Source organism: Mastigoproctus giganteus, chromosome 14 (genome assembly GCF_048544385.1).
Source record: "Mastigoproctus giganteus isolate SK-2022 chromosome 14, ASM4854438v1, whole genome shotgun sequence".
In the NCBI taxonomy this organism is placed as follows: domain Eukaryota; kingdom Metazoa; phylum Arthropoda; class Arachnida; order Uropygi; family Thelyphonidae; genus Mastigoproctus; species Mastigoproctus giganteus.
Genome location: NC_143588.1, coordinates 12,074,045 through 12,096,732, shown reverse-complemented (window position 1 = coordinate 12,096,732; position 22,688 = coordinate 12,074,045). Strand labels below are relative to the sequence as shown.

The following is a 22,688-nucleotide window of genomic DNA, read 5'->3' as shown; positions in this document are numbered from 1 at the left end:
TCTGACAGCACAATTACCCCAAGGGCTTTTTCATTCTCTGCTACCCTGAGTGTAATACCACACAGTTGGTACATTGCTCTGTGGTTACTACTGCCCATATGCAGTACTTTTCATTTTTCAATGTTAAATTTCAATTGCCGGCTAAAGTAAAGAAAGCCAACACGAGAACCACTGGAAACATCGGCTGACTTACCCGATAAATTAGTTTCCTGATACTACACTCTAGCGCTGCTCACTCGGTAAACAGACAGTACATGTTATCAGTCTGGAGCAGGCAGAAGTTGAGAACAATATTTTGATTGACAGGTAGGCATGGCAAACGATGAAATTATTGGTGGTGGGCATGACAACTGACAAGCTACTGTGTAGTCATTGGTTGGCATTATGATGTGTATTTATGATTAAAGAATGGTGCATAATTAGTTTTGTAATGAACTATAAACAGGTAATAGTAGCGATGAATCTTTTAAAGATGGAAAAATTTGTAAGAAAAATAAAACATTGCTTGATTTTTTTTGATGGAAACTAAATTAATAAGACCGAAATTGTACTATTTTAAGTGCAATGATTATTTTAAATTAATTGAATCACTAAGAGTCATGTGGAAAGTTCTGGTATTGTAAAAAATGTTCTGCGTGAGTTTCTTTATTAAAATATAGTTTTATGGAAAATGCAAAACTTCCATTAAAAAAGATAATGTATATTATATACTTTTGGTCAACGTGCATACCAGTAACTATGACAGCATTCCATCTGGAGATTTCGAAATTAACAGCAATTAAGTTTTATAAGAAACTAAGAGATATTTGTGAATTTCAGTTGTTAAAAAAACCCATTAAGTTGGGTGGATCAGGGAAAATTGTAGAAGCAGACGAAACTGTATTGGTAAAACCGAAACATCACAGAGGACGAAATTTAACTGCTAAGAAGAAATCGATGTTTGGCATATTTGAAAGAGAATCAAAATTTGTCTTCATGAATTTCATAAAAAATCGGAAAGCAAAAACTCTTTACCTATTATTAGAAAAGTAGTGAAGAAAAATACTACTATCATAACAGATGAATGGCATGGATATAGGCTTATTATGGCCTTAGAAAAAAAGGATCACAAACATTTAACAGTGAAACCCAAGGAAAATTTTGTTGATCCACATACAGGAACTGATATGAATAACATTGAAGCCCAGTGGAAGAGACTAAATGTGTGACTAAAAGACTAAATGGCAGCTATAAAGATATGGATGGGTCACATGAATGAGTATATGTGAAGACAAATTTTTGGGAAAAATCATGAAGATGCTTTTCAGAATATTATTACTCAAATTAGCAAATAGCTATTGAGGTCCAACTATATGATTTGTATTCATGAATTTTTTTTTTTTCTGAAAAAGTTCTGTTCCGTTCATTTTTATGTTTTTTTCTCATTATTAAGAGCAGATTTTTGGAGTTCATGAGTGTTTTTACTATATTATTGATTTAGGTTTGGTTACGAAAAAAGGAAAAGGTTGCTTTATTTTTTGTTTTATTTCATAACCTGACCTTAAGTGGTAGGTTAGGAAATAATGGAAAAAGTTTCCTTATATTTTGTAACCTAACCTTAAAGGATAGGAAATAATAGGAAAAGAAAGAAAGAAAGAAAGATTCTTTATATATATAGATATATATTTGAATAATGACTAGTTAGGAAAATAAATAAAATAAAATAAATAAAGCTATCATTAGAGGCAGCAAAATACAGAATCCTCTACATGATGCCCAATGCATAACTGATACTAAGTATAAAATTAAAATATGCCAGTAGTATGCAAAACTGTTGAGCGAAAATTTAAACATAATAGTTAAATTAACATAAAGGTTAACAGGGAGGGGAAAGCAAAGGTAACAAGACTAAAATTGTAGCCGACAGTCTCTGAATAATTTAGAAATTCGATTACAAGTCCAGTTAAAAATAATTCCATTTTTAAATTTAAAATTAAAGCCAATTATATAGAAATTTAGCGGCACCCCTAGTAATGTGCTAGTTCCAAAATACGTGAAATATCACCAATAGAGACTAAACAAACTACGAAAATAAAACAAAGTAAGAAAAATAATAGGCTGACCATTATGCTCCATATCAACAGAGGACCATGAGGGCAATAATGGTCATGGATTGAAATGCAGCGATTCCATTTCACCCTCCACTTCAGGAGGATTCAAGTGGAGATAACCTGACCTTTTTTTCACTATTAGAGCATATTGAAGAACAAAATAAAAATACAGTAATAAAAAAATTATTTTTTGTTAATAAACAATTTATGCACTAGTCAACTCATGATTCTAAAATAAAAAGGTCAGGTTACCCCCTCCACTTCGGGAAGTGATCAAGCTCCCATGGGATTCAAGTGGAGGTAACCTGACCTTTTTTTCAGGGTTCATTAGGGCATGTGCAATTAGTGCTTCTGAGATTAGGACAAGTGATACTAAACCGCTGTTATTGTCTGTTGTGTACACGCACCAATCAGCACATCATTTGCCTCCACTTGATGAAGATACTTTTAGATACACGCCTCCCTATCAATCAGCATATTGTTCTCAACTTCTGCTCCACACCGATAACACCTACCGTCTGTTTATTCTGCGAGCACCGCTAGAGTGCGGTATTGGGAAACTGATTTTCCGTGTAAGATAGCCAACATTTCCTCTGGTTCTTGTGTTGGCTTTCTTTACCTTTGCCCAATTTCCATTTCTCAGACCATCTGCCTACTTTTCTGGAACCTGTTGCAGTAGCATACCATCATTACTGTTATTAACCACCCTTCCCAACTTTTTATCATATGCAAACTCCCTTAATATAATTGATAATGCCCGTCCATCCCAGGTGCCTTTCTTGTGTTTAACTTCAATGATTTCTCTTCCACTTTTCTCTCAGAAATTACAAAAACCATTTAGCTCCTTGTTAGTGTTTTGGTAAATTTCTGGCATCCACTTCCATAAAGTATTCCTCATATGTGAATGTAGATGCAGAAATGGCATTCAGTTTGTCAGCAACCTAAAGAGAATCAACAACAATTGAAACATCAATATCAAGTGGGCCAATTTGAGTCAGCCACTTCCTTTTATTGTTTAGAAAAGTAAAAAAGAGTTTGTATTTTTCTTTGCATCCTTTGGCAAAGATTTCTCATAATCTGCCTTTGCTTTCCTATCCTCCTGTTTTTACTTGATTCCAGACCAATTTATATCTACCACTGACTTCTATGTTGCCTGATAATTTATATGCTTCTCATGCATTTTTCTTCTCTGCCATGACTTCCATCTAGTTTATCTGACATCCATTTAAGCCTAAACCTTGACACTAGTAGGTATGAAAAGCCTAGTAGCTCCTGTGATTAATTCCTTCAATGCTTCCCATTTAGAATTTGTTGATGGTAACTTTACCAGTTGGTCCCACTGTATAGAATTTAAAAACTGTCTAAGAGGGCAAAAACATTTCCCTTTACTGTTAATGGTAGTTACAGCTTTAAGTAAATCCCATATCAACACCCTGAGATCACTGCCACCTAGTGATTCTTTTATCTGTAGATTGTTATTGCATGAATAATCACTGCTGATAAAAGTATTACTCACTCTAGTTGTCTCTCTAACATGCTGCTGTAGAAATCTAGAAATCAATCATCCAGTAAATCCACAAAAGTCTTGCTAGTGTGTGAGTGACCAACCACAATTCCAGTCATTATCTGGAAAGTTAAATTCTCTCATTGTAAGGCATTCTGATTTACTGGCCCACTCAATTTCTCTGTGCAGTTGTTTGTTGTACTCATCAGAATCATTAGGCTTATAAAACACTCCATTTTTGTTTTCCAGTGCTTTGTCACACCAGACTGAATCAACATTGCACTGTCTATCAATATCAATTGGACACACTGTCTTATATTTTTTGTGCTTCCAAACTAAGCGTATAACCCCCCCCCCCCCCATCCTATTAGGTCTATCCTATCTGTACACAACATACTCCCCAGATTCAAATTCTGCATTCCTTCTGAGTGACACCACATCTCTGATATCCCAAAAGTGTTTGCATTTGATTTCTTGACCAGCACTTCAAATCATCAAATTTATTTGCTGTGCTTCTAACATTGGTGTATGTGCAAGTATACATGCATCTATTCTTACTCTTAGTTACCCTAAAGCATTATATCCTTATTTGAATTATTAAGTTTAATATTTCTTATTTAATCTAACTGCAGTTGTCAGAAATATATGATAGAGTTGATAGTTTGCAGTTATATTGTTATCTAAACACCAAAAAGACCTAGCTGACAATAACTTCTAATTCCTGCTTGCAGGTGTATATGCTTGGGTAGAATTAGATTGCAGGGTTTAACTCTAAATCTTATCAGGTTATTGATAAGATTTCACTCTTTGTAATAATATTTCTGCTTTTTGTTTTTTTAATTGGTTCAGGATGTTTTTTTTTTAATATGCGTATCTAATTCTTATCTGTCTATATCTCTTTTTGTTTTTTTTTATTATTATTATTATTAGTGGTAGTAGTGCCATATGATGCAAGAAAGCAACCTTAGCTTCAGCCAAAAAAAAAAAAAAACACAACAGATGGTAGTTTGTTGCAACAATCAACCACCTACTGGCTGAATAATACACCCATACATTTTTCCTGCAACCATCCATGCTCAATTTGAATTTATGTCCCTTCATGCATGTAGTCTGAACAAGATGAAGAATGCCATCAGCATTGAGCTTGCGCAATCCATCCAAAGCCTTAAACATCTCATCATAATGCCTCACAAGTGGCCTGGAATCAACATGCTGCAATTTGGTGTGCTTTCTTGGTAAGCCCACACTCATTCCCTTCACTAATCTTGTTGCACTTCTCTGTACCTGTTCCCACAGATCTACATCCTTAGCTGTATGCAGTACTCAAGATGCAGCCTAGCCATTGCCTTGTACATTGGGATAATCGCCTTCTTATTCCTGCTAGCAAAGTTCCTGTATATCATTGACAAAATGCAATGAGCTGTTCAGAGAACTTCATATGTGATTGCACAATTATGTTCCATCTGTTGCCCCAAAATGCTTCTTTATATAATCTGTTATTAGCATTAGTAGAGGCATATGATGCAAGAAAGCAAGCTTATATAGCATCAGCCAAAAAAAAAAAAAAAAAAAAGCAGCTGACCACCACTACAACAGATACAAGTTTGTTCCAACTATCAGCCACCCACTAGCTAAAGGCGAATTTCCTCACATTTATTCTACAATTGTCTTTCCTCAATTTGAATTTTATGTCCCCTCAGGTGAGTAATCTGAACAAGACGAAAAATGCCATTAGCATTGAGCTTGGTCAATCCATTCAAGGCCTTATACACCTCAATTAGATCACCTTGCAGGTGCCTAGTATCCAGAAACTGCAATTTACAGAACTTAAGCCTTTCTTGGTAACAGCAACCCTTCGTTTCACTCACCAATCTCGTTGTCCTTCTCTGTACTCGTTCCAGCAGCTCTACATCTTTCATAAAATGAGGCCTCCAGACCTATATACAGTACTCAAGGTGTGGCCTGACCATTGCCTTATACAAGGAGACAATCACCCCCTTATCCCTGCTAGCAAAATTCCTGTATATCATTGACAAGACACCATGAGCTACACTTGCAGCCTTTTTGCACTGCTCAGAAAACTTTGTATCTGACTGCACAATTACCCACAGGTCCTTTTCATTCTCCACTACCCTGAATTTAGTACCACCAAGCTGATACGTTACTCTGTGGTTACTGCTCTCCATATGCAGTACTTTGCATTTGTCAATGTTAAACTTCAGTTGCCACCTCTCAGATCCTGTTACAGTAGCTCACTATCATTACTCTCATTAACAACCCTGCCAACGTTAATATCATCTGCAAATTTAGATATTAACCCTGATATACCTTCATCAGTATCATTGATAAATACCGAAAACAACACTGAATCCTGAGGGATTCCATTAATAACATTAGTCCATGAATAGCAGTGTCCATTGATAACCACTCTGTCTTCTCTGACTCAACCATCCTTTTATCCATTGCACCAACTTATCCTTAATGCCATACTGCTCCAATTTCTATAGTAGCCCTCCATGTGCCACAGTATGAAAAGCTTTTCTAAAATCCAAATATATGATATCAAAATTATTCTTTGCATCCAGTTCCTTTGTGACCACATCATAGTAACCAATCAAATTTTTCAGAGAACACTTTCCCTTAACAAACCCATGATGTGTCTGAACTATAACTGCAGTCTTGTCTTAGATGATCCTGCATCACTTCCTTAACCAGTGACTCCATTATTTTCACTGGAACATAAGTTAGACTAACAGATCTGTAATTACCTGTGTCACCCTTTGATCCGCTTTGTGAATTGGGGACACATTTGCACATCTCCAGTCCATGGGGACATGCCTTGAGTCAAGGAAGCTTTCAAAATAATGGCTAGGGAATTGCTTACTTTCTTTGCTGCTTCCTTTAATATAACTGGATGGATCCTTTCCACCCCAAGTGCCTTTCTTATGTTCAATTTCAACAATTTCTGCTTCAGTTATTACAAAATCATTTAGTTCCCTGCCAGAGTTTGATAAGCTTCTGGCCTCCACTTCCCTACAGACCTCCTCATGTGAATGTAGATGCAAAATAATCATTCAGTTTGTCTGCTACTTCAGCAGGTTCATCAACAACATCGAACTGCCAATGTCAAGTGGACCAATCTGATTTATCTCCTTCCTTCTAGAATTTACATAAGTAAAGAAGTCTTTACTGTTTAAGCTTCTGTGCCTCCTGATAATTTATATGCATCTCATGCATTTTCCTGCCCTGCCACAAAGTCTCATTAGGCTGTCTGACATATATTTAGGCCTAAACATTGAACAGTATTTGAACCTAATTATTGTTCAACCTATTTCGTTAAAACTGAAGTTTGGGAACAATTCGAACCATGTCCATCTGTCCATGCAAAGTGGGATTTGATTTGGTTATTCTGCTATTATCTGTGTCCGTTTTGCATTGTTTGACTCTCACAAACAATCTCCATTAACTCTCTCCATTGTAGGCATTACCCCCTTCCCCCCCAATACACACACAGACATTATTTTATTTTGCAAAACAGGAGTTTTGGTCACAAATATTTGGAAGAAATAGGTGGAAAAGTGTATGGTAATATTTGCTGTTTGTTCACTTATTGAAAGTATGTACAGAAAAAAAAAAAAAAAAAAAAATATATATATATATATATATATATATATATAGGTGTTGTTTGTATAATCCTGAAGAGGGAGTTTGAATTTTTGCACCCATTTGTCCTTCAAATCTGTTACCAGAAAACAACATATAGCGAGGTTTACTGGAATTAAGAGTTGTTTAGAGGTGTTTTTTTTTTTTTTTATTATTAACAATTAAACACCTTAAAATCCCACCATCCTATTGAAAACTGGATGCTTGCAACCAAAGCTCCCATATACAAACTGTAGTATAAGAATCAAAGAATGCGCAGTGGATACTGACAATTGCTGAATATCAACATCAGATCATGCCTTCTACTCATGGTCACAGAGAACGCAGTTGGAAGTTTTTCCAAAAATAAATTTTAACAACAAATAGGTTCAATAATAAGAGATTATATAAAGAAGCATTTATGACTGGTGCATTTGAAAATAACATAAGCTGAAACAATGGGATAGAAATAGATAACAATTGTATTCAAATATTAGAAACATACTTCTGAATCAATTAAAAAGAACACTCAGCAAAAATAGTACTACAAATAGCAAGCCCAATGAGTAACCTGAATCTAAATTGCCTCAGTTCTATTCCATGATCTCAAGGAATAGCACTGAGACAATTTAGGAACCTGGAGATCTTTACTTAATCCTACCTAATTGCACTTGTTGTATGATAGTATGTTACCTACACCCATGTAGGTAACATACTATCAAATAACACTGACAGCTGTGTCCAAATCACCTAGTTAAGCATATATAGTGGTAACTGTATATATGAAATATTTGTCAATTTAGTCTTTTGTGAGGGTGCAACAGCAAGATTACAAGTAGGTGATTTGCTTTGATATTAACTGTTTTAAATATTTTTGACAACTTCGTTTGGATTAGATTAAATTAAAATTAATAATTTAGTAAAAATATAATAAGGATAATGGATATGTAAACTGATTTTTGATTTTTAAATCACTGAATAAGCAGAAGAGAAACATCTGTGGAAAGTATAATTGTTAGTATTTATTAGTAATTAATAAATAGTAACAAATGGGCCTGGTGTACTGTGGTCCATGGTTGAGAGAAAAAAAATTAGATACGTATAATGATAACCCAGTTTAATGTAATAATAAAATATATAAGTAACAGGCAGTAGCTTTCAAGACTAACGAGTCTCTTTTTCAACTGAATTCAAATACAAATACAACTGATAAGTGCAATGAGCTGAGTGAGGCATGTTATTCATTTGCTATTGTTGTTGCATGGACGTGCGCTGTTTTACTCCACTGATCATCTAGCATTAAAACGGTTGTCTCTAGGATGGGGTGTAGACGTATGCCTTTGTGGCGGTTTATTGCCTTTGGATTGTTTAATATGTTAAGTGACTCTAGCCATAGGTGGTGGCGAAACCACCGCCTATGGCTAGAGTCACTTAACATATTAAACAATCCAAAGGCATATGTCTAAATAAATTTACTGTTTATACTCCGGGACGACCAAACGGTCAGAGGAGTTCACAAGATAGAATACAAGAAACAGCACCGTATCCAGTAGTCACGGGCTTGAACCCCGGTCACTCAAGGCACGTGTACTTATGCACCTGCGCGCCTGACCACTAGGCTGCGGCAGCCTACACCCCATCCTAGAGACAACCGTTTTAATGCTAGATGATCAGTGGAGTAAAACAGCGCACATCCATGCAACAACAATAGCAAATGAATAACATGCCTCACTCAGCTCATTGCACTTATCCGTTGTATTTGTATTTGAATTCAGTTGAAAAAGAGACTCGTTAGTCTTGAAAGCTACTGCCTGTTCTTAGGTGGTAGATGACTTGCATCAACCGGTGAAATACCACCACTTTGCTTATTGGAGGCTTGAAGTGGTGAAACCCATGTTTAGTCTCTAGAGCAAAGTTTCCGGCATCCCTCACCCCCCATACTTCTCCTTTAACCCATGCACGGTACCTTTCGTGTTTGGGGATTTCATAAAAAAAAAAAAAAAAACTGGGTTATCATTATACGTATCTAATTTTTTTCTCTCAATTAATAAATCCTAAACTTGACTCTGGTGAAGTGGTTTTATTTTAAGTATTTTGATCTAGATTTATCAGTTTAGTCTTTTGTGAGGATGCAACAGCAAGATTACAATGACTAGCAGGCTAACCATAGTGGCACTGCAGTAGTGGCTGTGTTAAAATATGCTCAGTTATATTAAAATTTGGTGGTTTAAGCATAAAAAAACTGAAAATACATCTTACCATACAGAAGAAGAGGTACAGAGGATTCATTAGACATTATATCTGTGTGGTAAATATTTAGGCTCTAAGATTAAAGTAGCAGTTTAATGGTTACCACATTCAGAGAATACAGAATATTATGCAGCAGTTAATGCTATATGAAAGGAGTGTAAATTTGAAATACAGGAACAAATATTTTAAAACGAAAGAAATGTATTCATTGGTGGTTAAGCCTGTGTGAATCAGCATGAAAATATATTTACAGTAAGGAAGCGTTGCTGTATGGTTTGGGAGAAAATTATTTTAAAATATATTCGACATGATTAATTGGAAATATTGGACATTAATTCGACATTGAAGAAGGAAGAAGAGGGTTAATAGCATCACCTTATGAATAAATTCATTTACTAAAAATATAATCACTACTTGTGTGAATCTAATAATATATGTCCGTTTATATATATATATAGACGACTTCTGGAAACCAGGTGAAAATCAGTTGTAATCAGCCTTCTGCCCTAAGCGGAGGGCTCTGCTATAGGCAACTTTCCTCTTCAAGAACATCTCGTGGGATGCATGATGACTCTTCCTATGATTAAAGTCGGCCCCTTTCAAAATCAGCCATGTTGTATGCAATGGCATACCACCACATTATCTGATGCCACAGAGAGCATAACAAAACCAACTACAAAAGCTGCTGTTAAAGGAAGACCTGCAAGTAGGTGGAAGGATGGGATCAGTGAACTTTTGGGCATGACATTTTGCGATGCCGCTCATATAGCATATGATCGATGCAGTTGGAGGAATTTGTTGGTGGCCACAACAGCTCCTTAGGGAACTATGTGACTGGAAGAATATAGATGACTTGTGCAACAGTGCTGTTCAAACATTATATTCAAAATTCTAGAGTGTGTAAGCTGCCACACAAAATAATCCAATAGAATTCCGGAAATTATCAGGATATCCAAAATAAAGAATAAATTGTGTATCTGCAGTTTGTATCCTGGGGCTTAGAGGGGAACTAGCATTCTGTGTGTTATCATACACTCAGTCTAAAACCTGATGGATCCAATGTCTTTCTATTTAAGAAGATTTAGGAGAAGTCCAGTTGGTCTGCCTCCCTAAATCCATTCATGCACACCTTCTCGTTGGTAAGCTCTGTCATTTTGGTGGCGACGAACATGTAGAGTGGTTCTCTTCAAGATGCCTGGTCAGCATGAAGAAGAAAGGATCAAACCCTCTATCACTTTATTAAATATGACCATTGCACAAAACATAAAGAACTGGAAAGTTGCTGGAGAGGCCTTCATCCTGCAGTGGATTGAAAAATGGCTGGTGATGATGATCTGCAATTTGAACTATTAGTATTATTATTATTAGCTATATGGTGCAACAAAGCCTGAGGCTTATGCTGCACCAGCCAAAAAAAAAAAATAATAATAATAATTCCCGAGTTACCTTGAGAGAGAAAGTCAAAGAAGGGAATCACAAAGAAAGGGAAGAATGATGATATCCAGCTCAGGACCCTGGGTATGTCAAGTCCATACTCACCAGATGTGAGCCCCTGGGATTGCATATATAGAGTTTGATTTGGTGATCCGGCATTTGGCAGTCATGTTTAGTGGAACATACTTTACATACTTCATAGCATTTTTTTTTTTTTTTTTTTTTTTTTCATTCAATTATATACCAAACTCCTGTGGCAAATCAGTGATATGAAAAAAAATATATATATTAAAAATTTTTTTTGTTTTCTGAAACTAATTGTGAGAAATGTTAATGTAAATCAGTTCTTAAATCTGTCATGTATTGATTGTGTTGCTTGCATCACAATCAGTATGTTTTAACTTGATATAAAATTACACAAAATTTTCTAAATATGAAATACTCTTCTCGTATTTTTAAATTTAGTTTTTATATGAAATTAAATTGTTGCTTATCATGCATGTTAATTTTTTCTCTCACTTCTAAATTGAAAAATGTATTGGAGTCCTCAATTTAGTGAGGGTTCATAAAATTATCACTTATGCACATGCATGCACACTGAAATGGTATATTTTTAAAAATGTGTCCCCTCCCCCCCACCCAATTGTCAGTTAGTAATTACCAATAATTTGTTTCTCCATCTTCTAGGCTTAAAAGTACCTATGAATTAGCACCTGGCCATTCAGTTGCTAGAAATGATATTTATGCTGACTATGTTAACTTTTGCAGCAGAGCTGGAAGAAAAGGAGTAGTTAATGCAAATATTTTTGCAAATAGTGTCAGGTATTTATATTTCCCTTCACTAAGAAATCAATTTCAGTATGTTTTACTTGTTAGTGATTAGCATATAAGCTTTCTTTTTATTTCACTTTTGATTTATAATTTACAGGGGAGCGAGTTTTTATTCATCATACCATTTTAATAATATCAGTAATGGCCATATCGTACAAGGAGGCCTAAAGCTTATACCAGCCAAAAAAAAGAAAGAAAGAGTAAAATAATAAAAAAATAAATAATTAATTATAAAAGAAAAGGAAATAGACAGCATATGCATTTTCCTCCTCACATAGGTAACTGTCCAGCTGACCTTTGAATTTCCCCCGTCATCCTCTAACACCCATGTAGGTAACTTATTCCAGTAATTTATAACATGCTAGCTAAAATAAAACTTCTTGCATTCCAGTCTAAACTCCCCCCCCCCCATAACTTCAATTTATTGCCCCTAGTTCTAAAATCATTTATAAATGTGAAAATTTCATCCTCGTTCATTTTACTTTTGTCTCTCAGAGCCTTAAACCCTCAATCAACTCTCCTCTAAGGTGCCTAGTTTCCAGACTGTGTAAACCCACATATTCAGTCTTTCCTCATATGGACACCCCCTTTTGCAGATCTCACCAGGCGAGTTACCTGCCTTTGGACTCTTTCAAGAATCTCTGTCTCGTTTTAGGTGTGGACTCCATACTTGAATACAATGGTATTAAGACGTCCTTATCTCTACTAGCAAATGTTCAATAAATCATTGATAAGACACCATAGGCCTTCCTTGAAACCTGTTTACAATTCTCGGAGAACTTCTTGTCTGACCGTGTAGTAACTCCCAAGTCCCTTTCTTCCATTACAAACAGTTCAACTCCACCAAGTGTATAAGCTATTTTGGGGTTACTGTTCCCCAGGTGTAAGACCTTGCACTTTGCTGACCATCTCTGAAATCTAACATAGTACTTATGCATGTGAAGAACTTATAATATCGTTTAGTAACAAATTAACACTTAAACAGTACTTAGCACCATCAGGAAATTAGTCTTTATGTTAATAGTAGAAATAATGCAAAAAGCAAACTTATACACCATAAGCTAAAAAATAATAAAAATAAATCCCATTTCACTTATCCATCTCCTCAAATAAGTAGTTTAGTTCTTTTCAGTTTATTCAAACTTTGCAGTTCCAAAACAGTGGACAGAAGCCTGTTCCAACAATCAACTACCTGTTGGCTGGAAAACTTCAGCATATCTGTTCTGCAACCATCCTTCCTCAGTTTAAATTTATGCTGCATCATGCATAGTCTGAGCAAGAGAAAGAATCCCTTTTTAGAAGCATTGAGCTTGCTCAAGCCATTCAAAGCCTTAAACACCTCAATCAAATCACCTCGCAGGAGCCTACTCTCCAGACATTGCAGTTTGCAGAACTGAAGACTTTCTTGGTTAGAGCAACCCTATGTTCCTGCATCCCTTTATGCAGTACTTTGCATTTACCAACGTTAAACTTCAGTTGCCACTTCTGAGCCCATTTTCCTAACTTTCCTGGATCCTATTACAGTATCATACAATAATAACTGTCATTAACACTGCCAACATTTGTATCATTTGCAAGTAGAGATAGGGACGTGATAATCCCATTATATAAGGCTTATGTTAGACCACACTTGGAATACTGTGTTCAAGTATGGAGACCGCACCTGAAGAAAGACATCGAGCTTCTTGAAAGGGTGCAAAGAAGGGTAACTCGCCTGGTGAGATCGGCAAAAGGGCGTCCTTATGAAGAAAGACTTCGAATATGTGGGTTGCAGAGTTTGGAAACTAGACACCTTAGAGGAGATTTGATTGAGGTGTTTAAGGCTCTGAGAGGCATCAGTAAAATGAATGAGGACAAAATTTTCAAGATTATAAATGATGCTAGAACTAGGGGACATAAATTCAAGTTACGGGGGGAAATGTTTAGTTTGGATTGCAGGAAGTTCTATTTTAGCCAGCGAGTTATAAATTACTGGAATAAGTTGCCTTCATGGGTGGTAGAGGCCGACAGTTTGGGGAAATTCAAAGGTCATCTGGATAGTACTTTCGGGTAAGGGAAGCACATAGGATGATAGGTTTAATTTCCTTTTTATTTTATTTTTTTTTATTTATTAATTATTATTATTTAGTTATTTATTTATTATTATTATTTTTTTTTTGTTTTTATCATTGTTTTGTTCGGATTTTTTTTTTTTTTTTTTTTTTGGCTGGTGCAGCATAAGCCATAGGCTTTCTTGCACCATGCGGCCGTTACTAATACTAATAATACTAATCATCTGCAAACTTTGACATTAAGCCTGATATAGCTTTATCAATATCGTTGATAAATATAGAAAACAATGATGGTCCCAACACCAAACCCTGGGGAACCCCACTCATAACGTTAGTCCACAAAGAACAGCGTTTACCGATTACCACTCTCTGTCTTCTCTTCCATCCCTTTATAATTTACCTTTATAATTTGACCTTAATGCCATACTGTGTTAATTTGTACAGCAGTCTTTTATGTGCAACAATGTCAAAAGCTTTCCTGAAATTAAGTACATGAAATCAGAATGTTTTGCATCTAGTTCCTTTGTGACTGCATCGTAGTATCCAATGAAATTGATCATACAAGATTTCCATTAACAAACTCATGCTGTGTCTGAACTATAATTACAGTCTGGCTAGTTGATCTTGCATTATTTCTTTAACCAGTGATTCCATTATTTTCCCTGGAACAGAAGTTAAATTATTAACAGATCTGTATTTATTCATGTCATTCTTTGCTCTCCCTTTATTTGAAGATTAGTTACAGTATGCTCACTGTTCCAAAGGCCATGCATTACTAAAAAGGAGAACACTCTGCGCACTCTGAAGCATGCCAGAGATGGAAGGGAGAAGAATAAATACAGAGAGGTAAGTTCAAACTGTACTTGAAGGCAAGAAAAACAGTGAAAAAGTCCTCATCACTTTAGAAATTGGCCGACTGATTTGCCAACCCAAATAATGGCTAAATTCCTGCAGTGGAATTGTTGTGGTTTCCACGGATCACATAACATCGAAGTCCTTCTGGAAAAGTATGAACCTATATTATTTTGCTTGCAAGGGACAACCCAAAGGCAGATGAAGCCTTTTTCCATGCCTAATGTTACTGTCATTCGTAAAAATAAAACTGCAGATGGATCTACCTGTGGAGTAGTTGTTGTCCTTGTTGGCAGCTAGATTCCCATTTTTGTTTGCAATTGTGTTCTTGCAGTGTGCTCTGTTTATTTGTCACCTGGGACAGATATCCCCTTGATGAATTACGCAGTGCCTTCCTCTGACTTACTTCTTTGGGATTTCAATTGGCATAATTGATTTTGATGTGGTCACAAAAGAACTGGATGCAAGGAATAACATTGATATCATCTATTTGGATCTTAGAAAGGCTTTTGATACTGTTGCACATGGAAGACTGCTGCACAAATTGGAGCAGTGTGGCATTGCAGGCAAATTGCTGCTAAATGGATAAAGGGATGGTTGAGTTGGAGAAGACAGAGAGTGGTAATCAATGGATGCCCCTTTTGCCGATCTCACCAGGTGAGTTACCTGCCTTTGGGCTCTCCACTAATGTTATTAGTGGAGTCTCTCAGGGTTTAGTGTCCTATTGTGTCCACTGTTGTTTTCTTTATTTATAAATGATATTGATGATGATATTGACGTGGTCCTTGAGGTTGTCAGATATGCCAGACAAGCTGTACTTGCTACCTGGGAGTCTAAAACGCTGATGGAACTGATATTCGGGTGACACTCAAGTCAAGAGGACCCAATTTCGGCGAAGTCCGGATGGTCTGTGACAGCCAAATCCTCTGCTTGCACCTTCACGATGGTGGGACTGTTAGTAATCCTGGGTATAACCCCCATGCACAAGTACATGGTGGGTGGCCACCCAGGTGTGAACCAACGTAAGCAGGGGTCGAGGTGTGGCGCCAACACCACATGGAGGAACGCTGCCCCTCTATGTTACCAGGCAGTACTAGGTGGAAGATGACTCTCATCAACCGGTGAAATACCACCACTTTGCTTATTGGAGGCTTGAAGTGGTGGAACCCATGTTTAGTCTCTAGAGCTAAGTTCCGGTCAACCCTTCCCTTTCTCTTCCATCATGCAGCATGATTGATGACTTTTGAGGTTATGATGAACGTCGTGGCGAGATCCAATATTCCTTACATTTCGAGGGTACAACTCTAAAACGGTTTTCGCAGGCCGGCAGCTAGTTAGTACACCAGACCGGACCCATTGGTAACTCTCTAGGAGGCTTCCGGATCAGCTAGTGTATAATCTTGCTACCTCTACTCTGCCAGATAGTGACTGGAGGGAGTCCGAGTAGTGTGTATGCGGGGAGCATTGTCGAGGCCACGTTATGTCAAGGATCTGGGTATATTCTTACCACATGTACGCCATATCCAAAAATTTAATTACTTCATACAGCATGTCCCACCCACTTTTTCTTACTATTGAATACACCATGAATTGTCAAACTAATAGAGCAAGCTTATCTGCAAAAATATCTAAACCTCCCAAGGACTTCCTAATTCATTTCACAAATATACGTGGTCTCAATTCTAATCTCAACGATGTCCATTTCCACTTGCAGTCTGCCAAACCTGATGTACTTTTTCTGACAGAATCTCAGTTATCGGTTGATTCAACTACTGCTCATCTCAGATGCCCAAATTATTCGCTGTATGATTCCTTTCGCCTCAAAGGTGGTACTTGTGCGTATGTCCGTTCTGATATTCCCTGTCAGAGACTTGGCAATTTGGAATCTCCTCTCTTTGATCTTCTCTGGCTTCAAATCTCTCTACCTCATTGTGTCAAATTCATCTGTTGTCTCTACCGTTCTCCCAACTCGACTAATCACTTGGAGCTCTTTGACTTCCTCTCTTTGCAACTTGACTTTCTCCAGTCCAACTCTCCTAACAGTGAGGTAATTTTCCTTGGTGATTTTAATGTTCACAACCCCAGCTGGCTTACGTTTTCTAGTCACACCGACCCAGCAGGTCGAGATGCTGAGGCTTTTGCAATTACTAATGACCTAGCACAGATTGTTCATTTACCTACAAGAATACCGGACAATCCTAATCATACAGCCAATACGCTCGATCTTTTTCTCACAAACAACCCTTCTAAGTACACGGTCGAAGTGAGAGCTCCTTTAGGCACTTCAGATCACAACTTGGTGATTGTCTCTTCTCCAATGGAACCTTTATCTCATGGCTATTCCCAACCTCGTGTTGTTTGGCATTACAAGAATGCAAAATGGGATGACCTGCGAGACTTCTTTTCTTCTTTTCCTTGGTCTGATTACTGTTTCAAAACTTCTGATGTCAACGTTTGCTCAGATCGTGTCAGTGAAATTATTCTTGCAGGAATGGAATCCTTTATCCCACACTCCACTTTAAAATCTTGTCCTTTATCTAAACCTTGGTTTTCCAATAAATGTGCTAAGGCTGTCCAAGAGAAGAATGTTGCATATCGTAATTGGCTTGTTTCTAATTCTTCAGTTTCATTTTCTGCCTACACCAAAGCTCGCAACAATTGTAAAGCAGTTATTAATCAGTCCAAACTAGAGTTTCAACAGACTAAGAGTAGAAAACTTGCTTCTTGCCCTAATGGTAGCCGAGCATTCTGGTCTCTTGCCAAAGCTATTGGCCGCAACTTTTGCCCACCTCTGTCCAAACTAGATGGTTCTGTTGTCACTTCAGCCAAGGATAAAGCTGACCTGCTAGCATCCCATTTTTCTTCCAGCTCATGTATTAATGATCTTGGTAAAACACCACCCACCATTCCCAACACACTCCATTCAATGCCTACTGTGGTCTTCCGTCAAAAGGATATCAGAAGGATTTTGATGAATCTCGATGCTAAGAAAGCTCCAGGTCCTGATGGTATTTCTCCACTTGTTCTCAAAACCTGTGCTCCTGAACTCACTCCTATTCTTTGCCGCCTTTGTTCACTTTCTTATTCTAAAGGTGTTTTTCCTTCTGCTTGGAAATTTGCTCATATCCAGCCAGTTCCTAAAAAGGGTGACAAATTCCTCCCATCCAATTATCGTCCCATTGCAATTACTTCTACTCTTTCTAAACTAATGGAGAAATCAATTAACCGCCAACTCTTAAACTACCTAGAAATCTTCCGTCTGATCAACGATCACCAGTATGGATTCCGTCAGTGTCGATCCACTGGTGATATTCTGGCTTATGTTACACATTTATGGACTAATTCAATGGAAAGGTTCGGTGAAACACAAGTAGTTGCTCTTGACATCTCAATGGCTTTTGATCGTGTTTGGCATAAAGGTCTTCTAAACAAGCTTCCATCTTATGGTTTGCCAACTGTTTTTAGTAATTGGTTATCCAGTTTTCTCTCTGGTCGCTCACTGAGGATGATGGTTGATGGCTCTCTCTCTTCTAACTTCTCCACTAATGCCGGTGTCCCCCAAGGTTCAGTTCTTAACCCCCACTCTTTTCCTCTTGTATATCAATGACCTTCTTCCATTGACTGGAAATCCTATCCATAGTTTTGCCGATGATAGCACATTGCATTCAACTTTCCATTTTGAGAAACCTTGTCCTGCTCAATCAGCTTCAACTTCTCGAAAATCTGCTACCAATTCCTTAAATGCCGATCTTCAGGTAATTCTCCAGTGGGGCAAAGACAACTTAGTTGATTTCAACCCTTCTAAAACTCAGTCTTGTCTTATATCTCGCAAAAAGGATTCTTCTGCTCCTATGCTTATCTTTAGTGACACTCCAATTTCTAGGCAAAAGGATATATCTCTTTTGGGGATTACCCTGACTTCTAATCTCTCTTGGCACAAGCACATTACAAATATTGCTTCCTCTGCATCTAAAAAACTTGGTTTTCTCTTTCGATCTTGGCGTTACTTTTCTTCCAAACAGCTGCTCACTCTGTATAAATCGCAAATCCGCCCTGCCATGGAATATTGTTCCCACATCTGGGGTGGTGCCCCGAAAACCTCTCTCAGGCTTCTTGATTCCATTCAGAAGAGGGCAGTTAGGTTAATTAATGATTCATCTCTAACAGAGTCTCTCCACTCGCTGTCTCATAGACGCACTGTTTCTGCTGCATGCCTCTTCTACAGATACTTCCATGGGCACTGTTCTTCTGAATTGGCTTCTATAATTCCCGCTCTCTCTTTCAAAACAGTCCGAATACGTGCCGCCACCAGCCAACATCCGTTTACTGTCCAACTTCAAACCCACAGAACCAACTTTTCATCTTCCTCATTTATTCATTCAACTGCCGTTTTCTGGAACAACCTTCCTTCATACGTATTTCCTGAAAATTACAATCTACAGAAGTTCAAGTCCAATGTTAACAAATATCTTCTTTTGTCTTCTCAATCTCCAGCCCAAGCACGGTACTAAGTACTATAGGTTCTAATACCTCTCGTGTTTGGGGTCCACATAAAAAAAAAAAAAAAAAAAAAAATATCAAGCTTAATGTCCAAGTTTGCAGATGATACAAAGGTTGGCAGGGTTATTAAGGATACTAATGACAGTATGCTGCTGCAACAGGATCTAGAAAAGGTGAGCAGATGGGCTGAGAGGTGGCAAATGAAGTTTAACAGTGACAAATGTAAAGAACTACATATGGGAAGAAGCAACCCCAGAGTGACGTATCAACTCTGTGGTACTACACTGACAGTGGTAGAAAATGAAAAGGACCTGGGGGTAATTGTGCAGGCAGATATGAAGTTTTCTGAGCAGTGCAGACGGTCTGCAAGAGTAGCTCATAGTGTCTTGTCAGTGATATATAGGAATTTTTCTAGCAGGGATAAAAAAAAAAAAAAAAAAAGGTGAAGTGCAGCCATTATCAACCCACTACAGGATGGAAGCCTCCTCAACAATTCATGCTGAAGGAAATGGATCATAATCTGCCACGGTGGTCCAGTGCGGGTTGGCAGATCGACCATATTCAGCAGTCAGGGGTTTGAACTCCGGTCTACTCAAGGAGCGTGTGCTACTGCACGCCCACTCCTGACCACTCGGCTACGGAGCAGGGATAAGGAGGTGATTATCCCCTTATATAACGCAATGGTCCAGGCCACACCTTGAGTACTGTATACATATCTGCAGGCCTCATTTTAAGATGGATGTAGAGCTGTTGGAACAAGTACAGAGAAGGGCAACAAGATTAGTGAATGGAACAAAGGGTTGCTCTTACGAAGAAAGGCTTAAATTTTGCAAATTACAGTGTCTGGAGACTAGGCACCTGCGAGGTGATCTGATTGAGGGTATAAAGCCTTGAATGGTTTGAGCATGCTCAATGCTGATGGAATTCTTCCTCTTGCTCAGAATAATCATTTGAGAGGGCATAAATTCAAATTGAAAAAAGACAGATGTAGGATAGATGTGCGGAAGCTTTTCCTTTAGCCAGCAGGTGGTTGACTGGTGGAACAGACTTCCATCCTTTGTTGTGGAAGTTAATAGCCTAAATAAATTTAAGGCTGAGCTGGACAGGTACTTGGAACGAACAGAGGGGTGAAATGGGACTGTGTTTTTTTTTTGGCTGATGCTGCATAAGCTTGCTTTCTTGCATCATATGCCTCTACTAATGCTAATGCTAATAATATACAATTACTGACTTCAAGTGGGCATGTCATAAAGCATATGCTCAATTATATGATCTCTCCCTTCTAAATTTGAGAACTGTTCTTCCACATCCCACATGCCTAGCCATTCTTTGCAGTTAATCTTTTTGTCTGCTGCTTCTCTTCTCTCCTCCATTCCTTTACTACATCAGAGATGAAGGAGAACCCCTATAGAAACAATCACTACCTTTTGAACCCTCACAGGTAGCACAGTTGATATAATCACCGTCCTCCATACACCAGGTGGAAAATACCAAAGTTCAAAGAATCCTGTCAGAGACGTGAAGAATTTTTATGAGCCTTTTCGACAATGTGGCTTAGTTAGTAGGTCTCGGAAGAGTGTAGCATGTTTTTTTCTCCCAGAAAAGCCATTTTTCATTTAGATAACAAGCACATTGAACACTTAATTTACAGACATAACTTCCCTTGATAATTTCATTACTTAGGGGAAGACTAAGTTTAGCTTATCACGATTGGAGATTGATCAGGCTGACTGAAATGCCTTCCAACATCTTGACAGTTTGACTTCACTATAGTCAGTCAGCAGTGGGGAAGATGGATCACAAATTAGTAACACATATGACATACCCTATATTCTTCCTAATGAGGTAGAACACGCATTGAAGAAAATGAAGAATCAGAAAACCCCACGGGAAGATGAAGTTACTGTAGAATTGTTAAAACTGGAAGGAAGAGACATGACACAGAAATTGGCAAGACTCTTCACAAAATGCATTAGAAAAGGCTGATGCCTAAGGAGTGAAATAATGCAATTTTGCTGCATAAGAAAGGTATGTGCAAGCGTTACTTTGGCCAATATTATCAAATGAACACTTATCTATTTGCCCCCCCCCCCCCAAACTAGCAGTTTCCGCAAACTTTAAGGTATCCTCAACAATACTGGAAAAAACTCATGCACCAAATTTTGTTTAAAAGTACCCTTCTAGATGTGGGGTAACAAGCTAATTGGTCTATAATTTCCAATTTCTGATTTATCTCCTTTCTTATGCAGCAAAACTATGATTGCATTATTCCACTCCTTAGGCACCACACCTTTTCTAATGTATTTTGTGAAGAGTCTTGCCAGTTTTTGTGTCATGTCTCTTCCTCCCAATTTTAACAACTCTACAGTAACTTCATCTTCCCCCGGAGCTTTCTGGTTCTTCATTTTCTTCAATGCGTGTTCTACCTCATCAGGAAGGATATCAGGTATGTTGTATGTGTTATTAATTTGTGATCCACCTTCCCCACTGTTGGCATCATTCCCTCGCTACTTGTATAGCTTTTTAAGTAGTCTTCTGCTATTTGAATTATGCCCTCTCTGCTATTCATAAGTACACCATTGCTATTCTTCAGTTTCAGTATCATTTTTCTTTCTGTATTGTTGCTCATGACTGCTGATTTAAATCCTTTGCTTTCCCTTAATGCTTGTTCTACTTTTCTTGTGTTAAATCTTCTTCTCTTTCTAATGGCTTTGCATAACTCAGTATACTCAATTTTCTCCCTATCAGTGTTTTTCTTGCTTTTCATTTGTTGTCTTCGGTTCATCGTGACAAGTGTTTCTTGACTGATTTTTTCTTCTTTGGATTTCTTTTTACCTATAGGTTTCTTGGGCTTTATCGCTTTCAGAAAATTTTAGTATTCCTCGTAGATATCTTGGTCCTGAACAGTCTGCAGAAGCGCAAACTTGTTCTTAAGTTCCAGTACATACTGCTTTTTCTCCTCATCTGTCATCTCAAAGATCTTTGAATTATTTATTCGAGTCAGTTTTTTCCTTTCTTTTCTAACATCTGGTCTTTGAGGTTGTCAAACTAATTCTCCAGTCCAACTTTCCTAACAGTGAGGTAATTTTCCTTGGTGGTTTTAATGTTCAGAACTCCAGCTGGCTTCCGTTTTCTAGTCACACCGACCCAGCTGGTCGAGATGCTGAGGCTTCTGCAATTACTAATGACCTTGCACAGATTGTTCATTTATCTACAAGAATACCGGACAATCCTAATCATACAGCCAACACGCTTGATCTTTTTCTCACAAATAACCCTTCTAAGTACACTGTCGAAGTGAGAGGTCCTTTAGGCACTTCAGATCACAACTTGGTGATTGTCTCTTCTCCAATGGAGCCTTTATCTCATGGCTATTCCCAACCTCATGTTGTTTGGCATTACAAGAATGCAAAATGGGATGACCTGCGAGATTTCTTTTCTTCTTTTCCTTGGTCGGATTACTGTTTCAAAACTTCTGATATCAACATTTGCTCAGATCGTGTCAGTGAATTTATTCTTGCAGGAATGGAATCC

The 22,688-nt window shown here is 37.6% G+C and overlaps 1 protein-coding gene across 1 annotated transcript in view; it reads left to right on the top strand.

Annotated features, from left to right (window-relative positions):
- The window catches only part of Bap170 (Brahma associated protein 170kD), a 557,627-nt gene that overhangs the window by 343,647 nt on the left and 191,292 nt on the right, over positions 1–22,688 (top strand). The window contains exon 14 of the mRNA XM_090388941.1: positions 11,608–11,742. Coding sequence (XP_090245067.1) covers positions 11,608–11,742 — 135 coding nt within the window. The remainder of the gene's footprint in view (positions 1–11,607; positions 11,743–22,688) is intronic.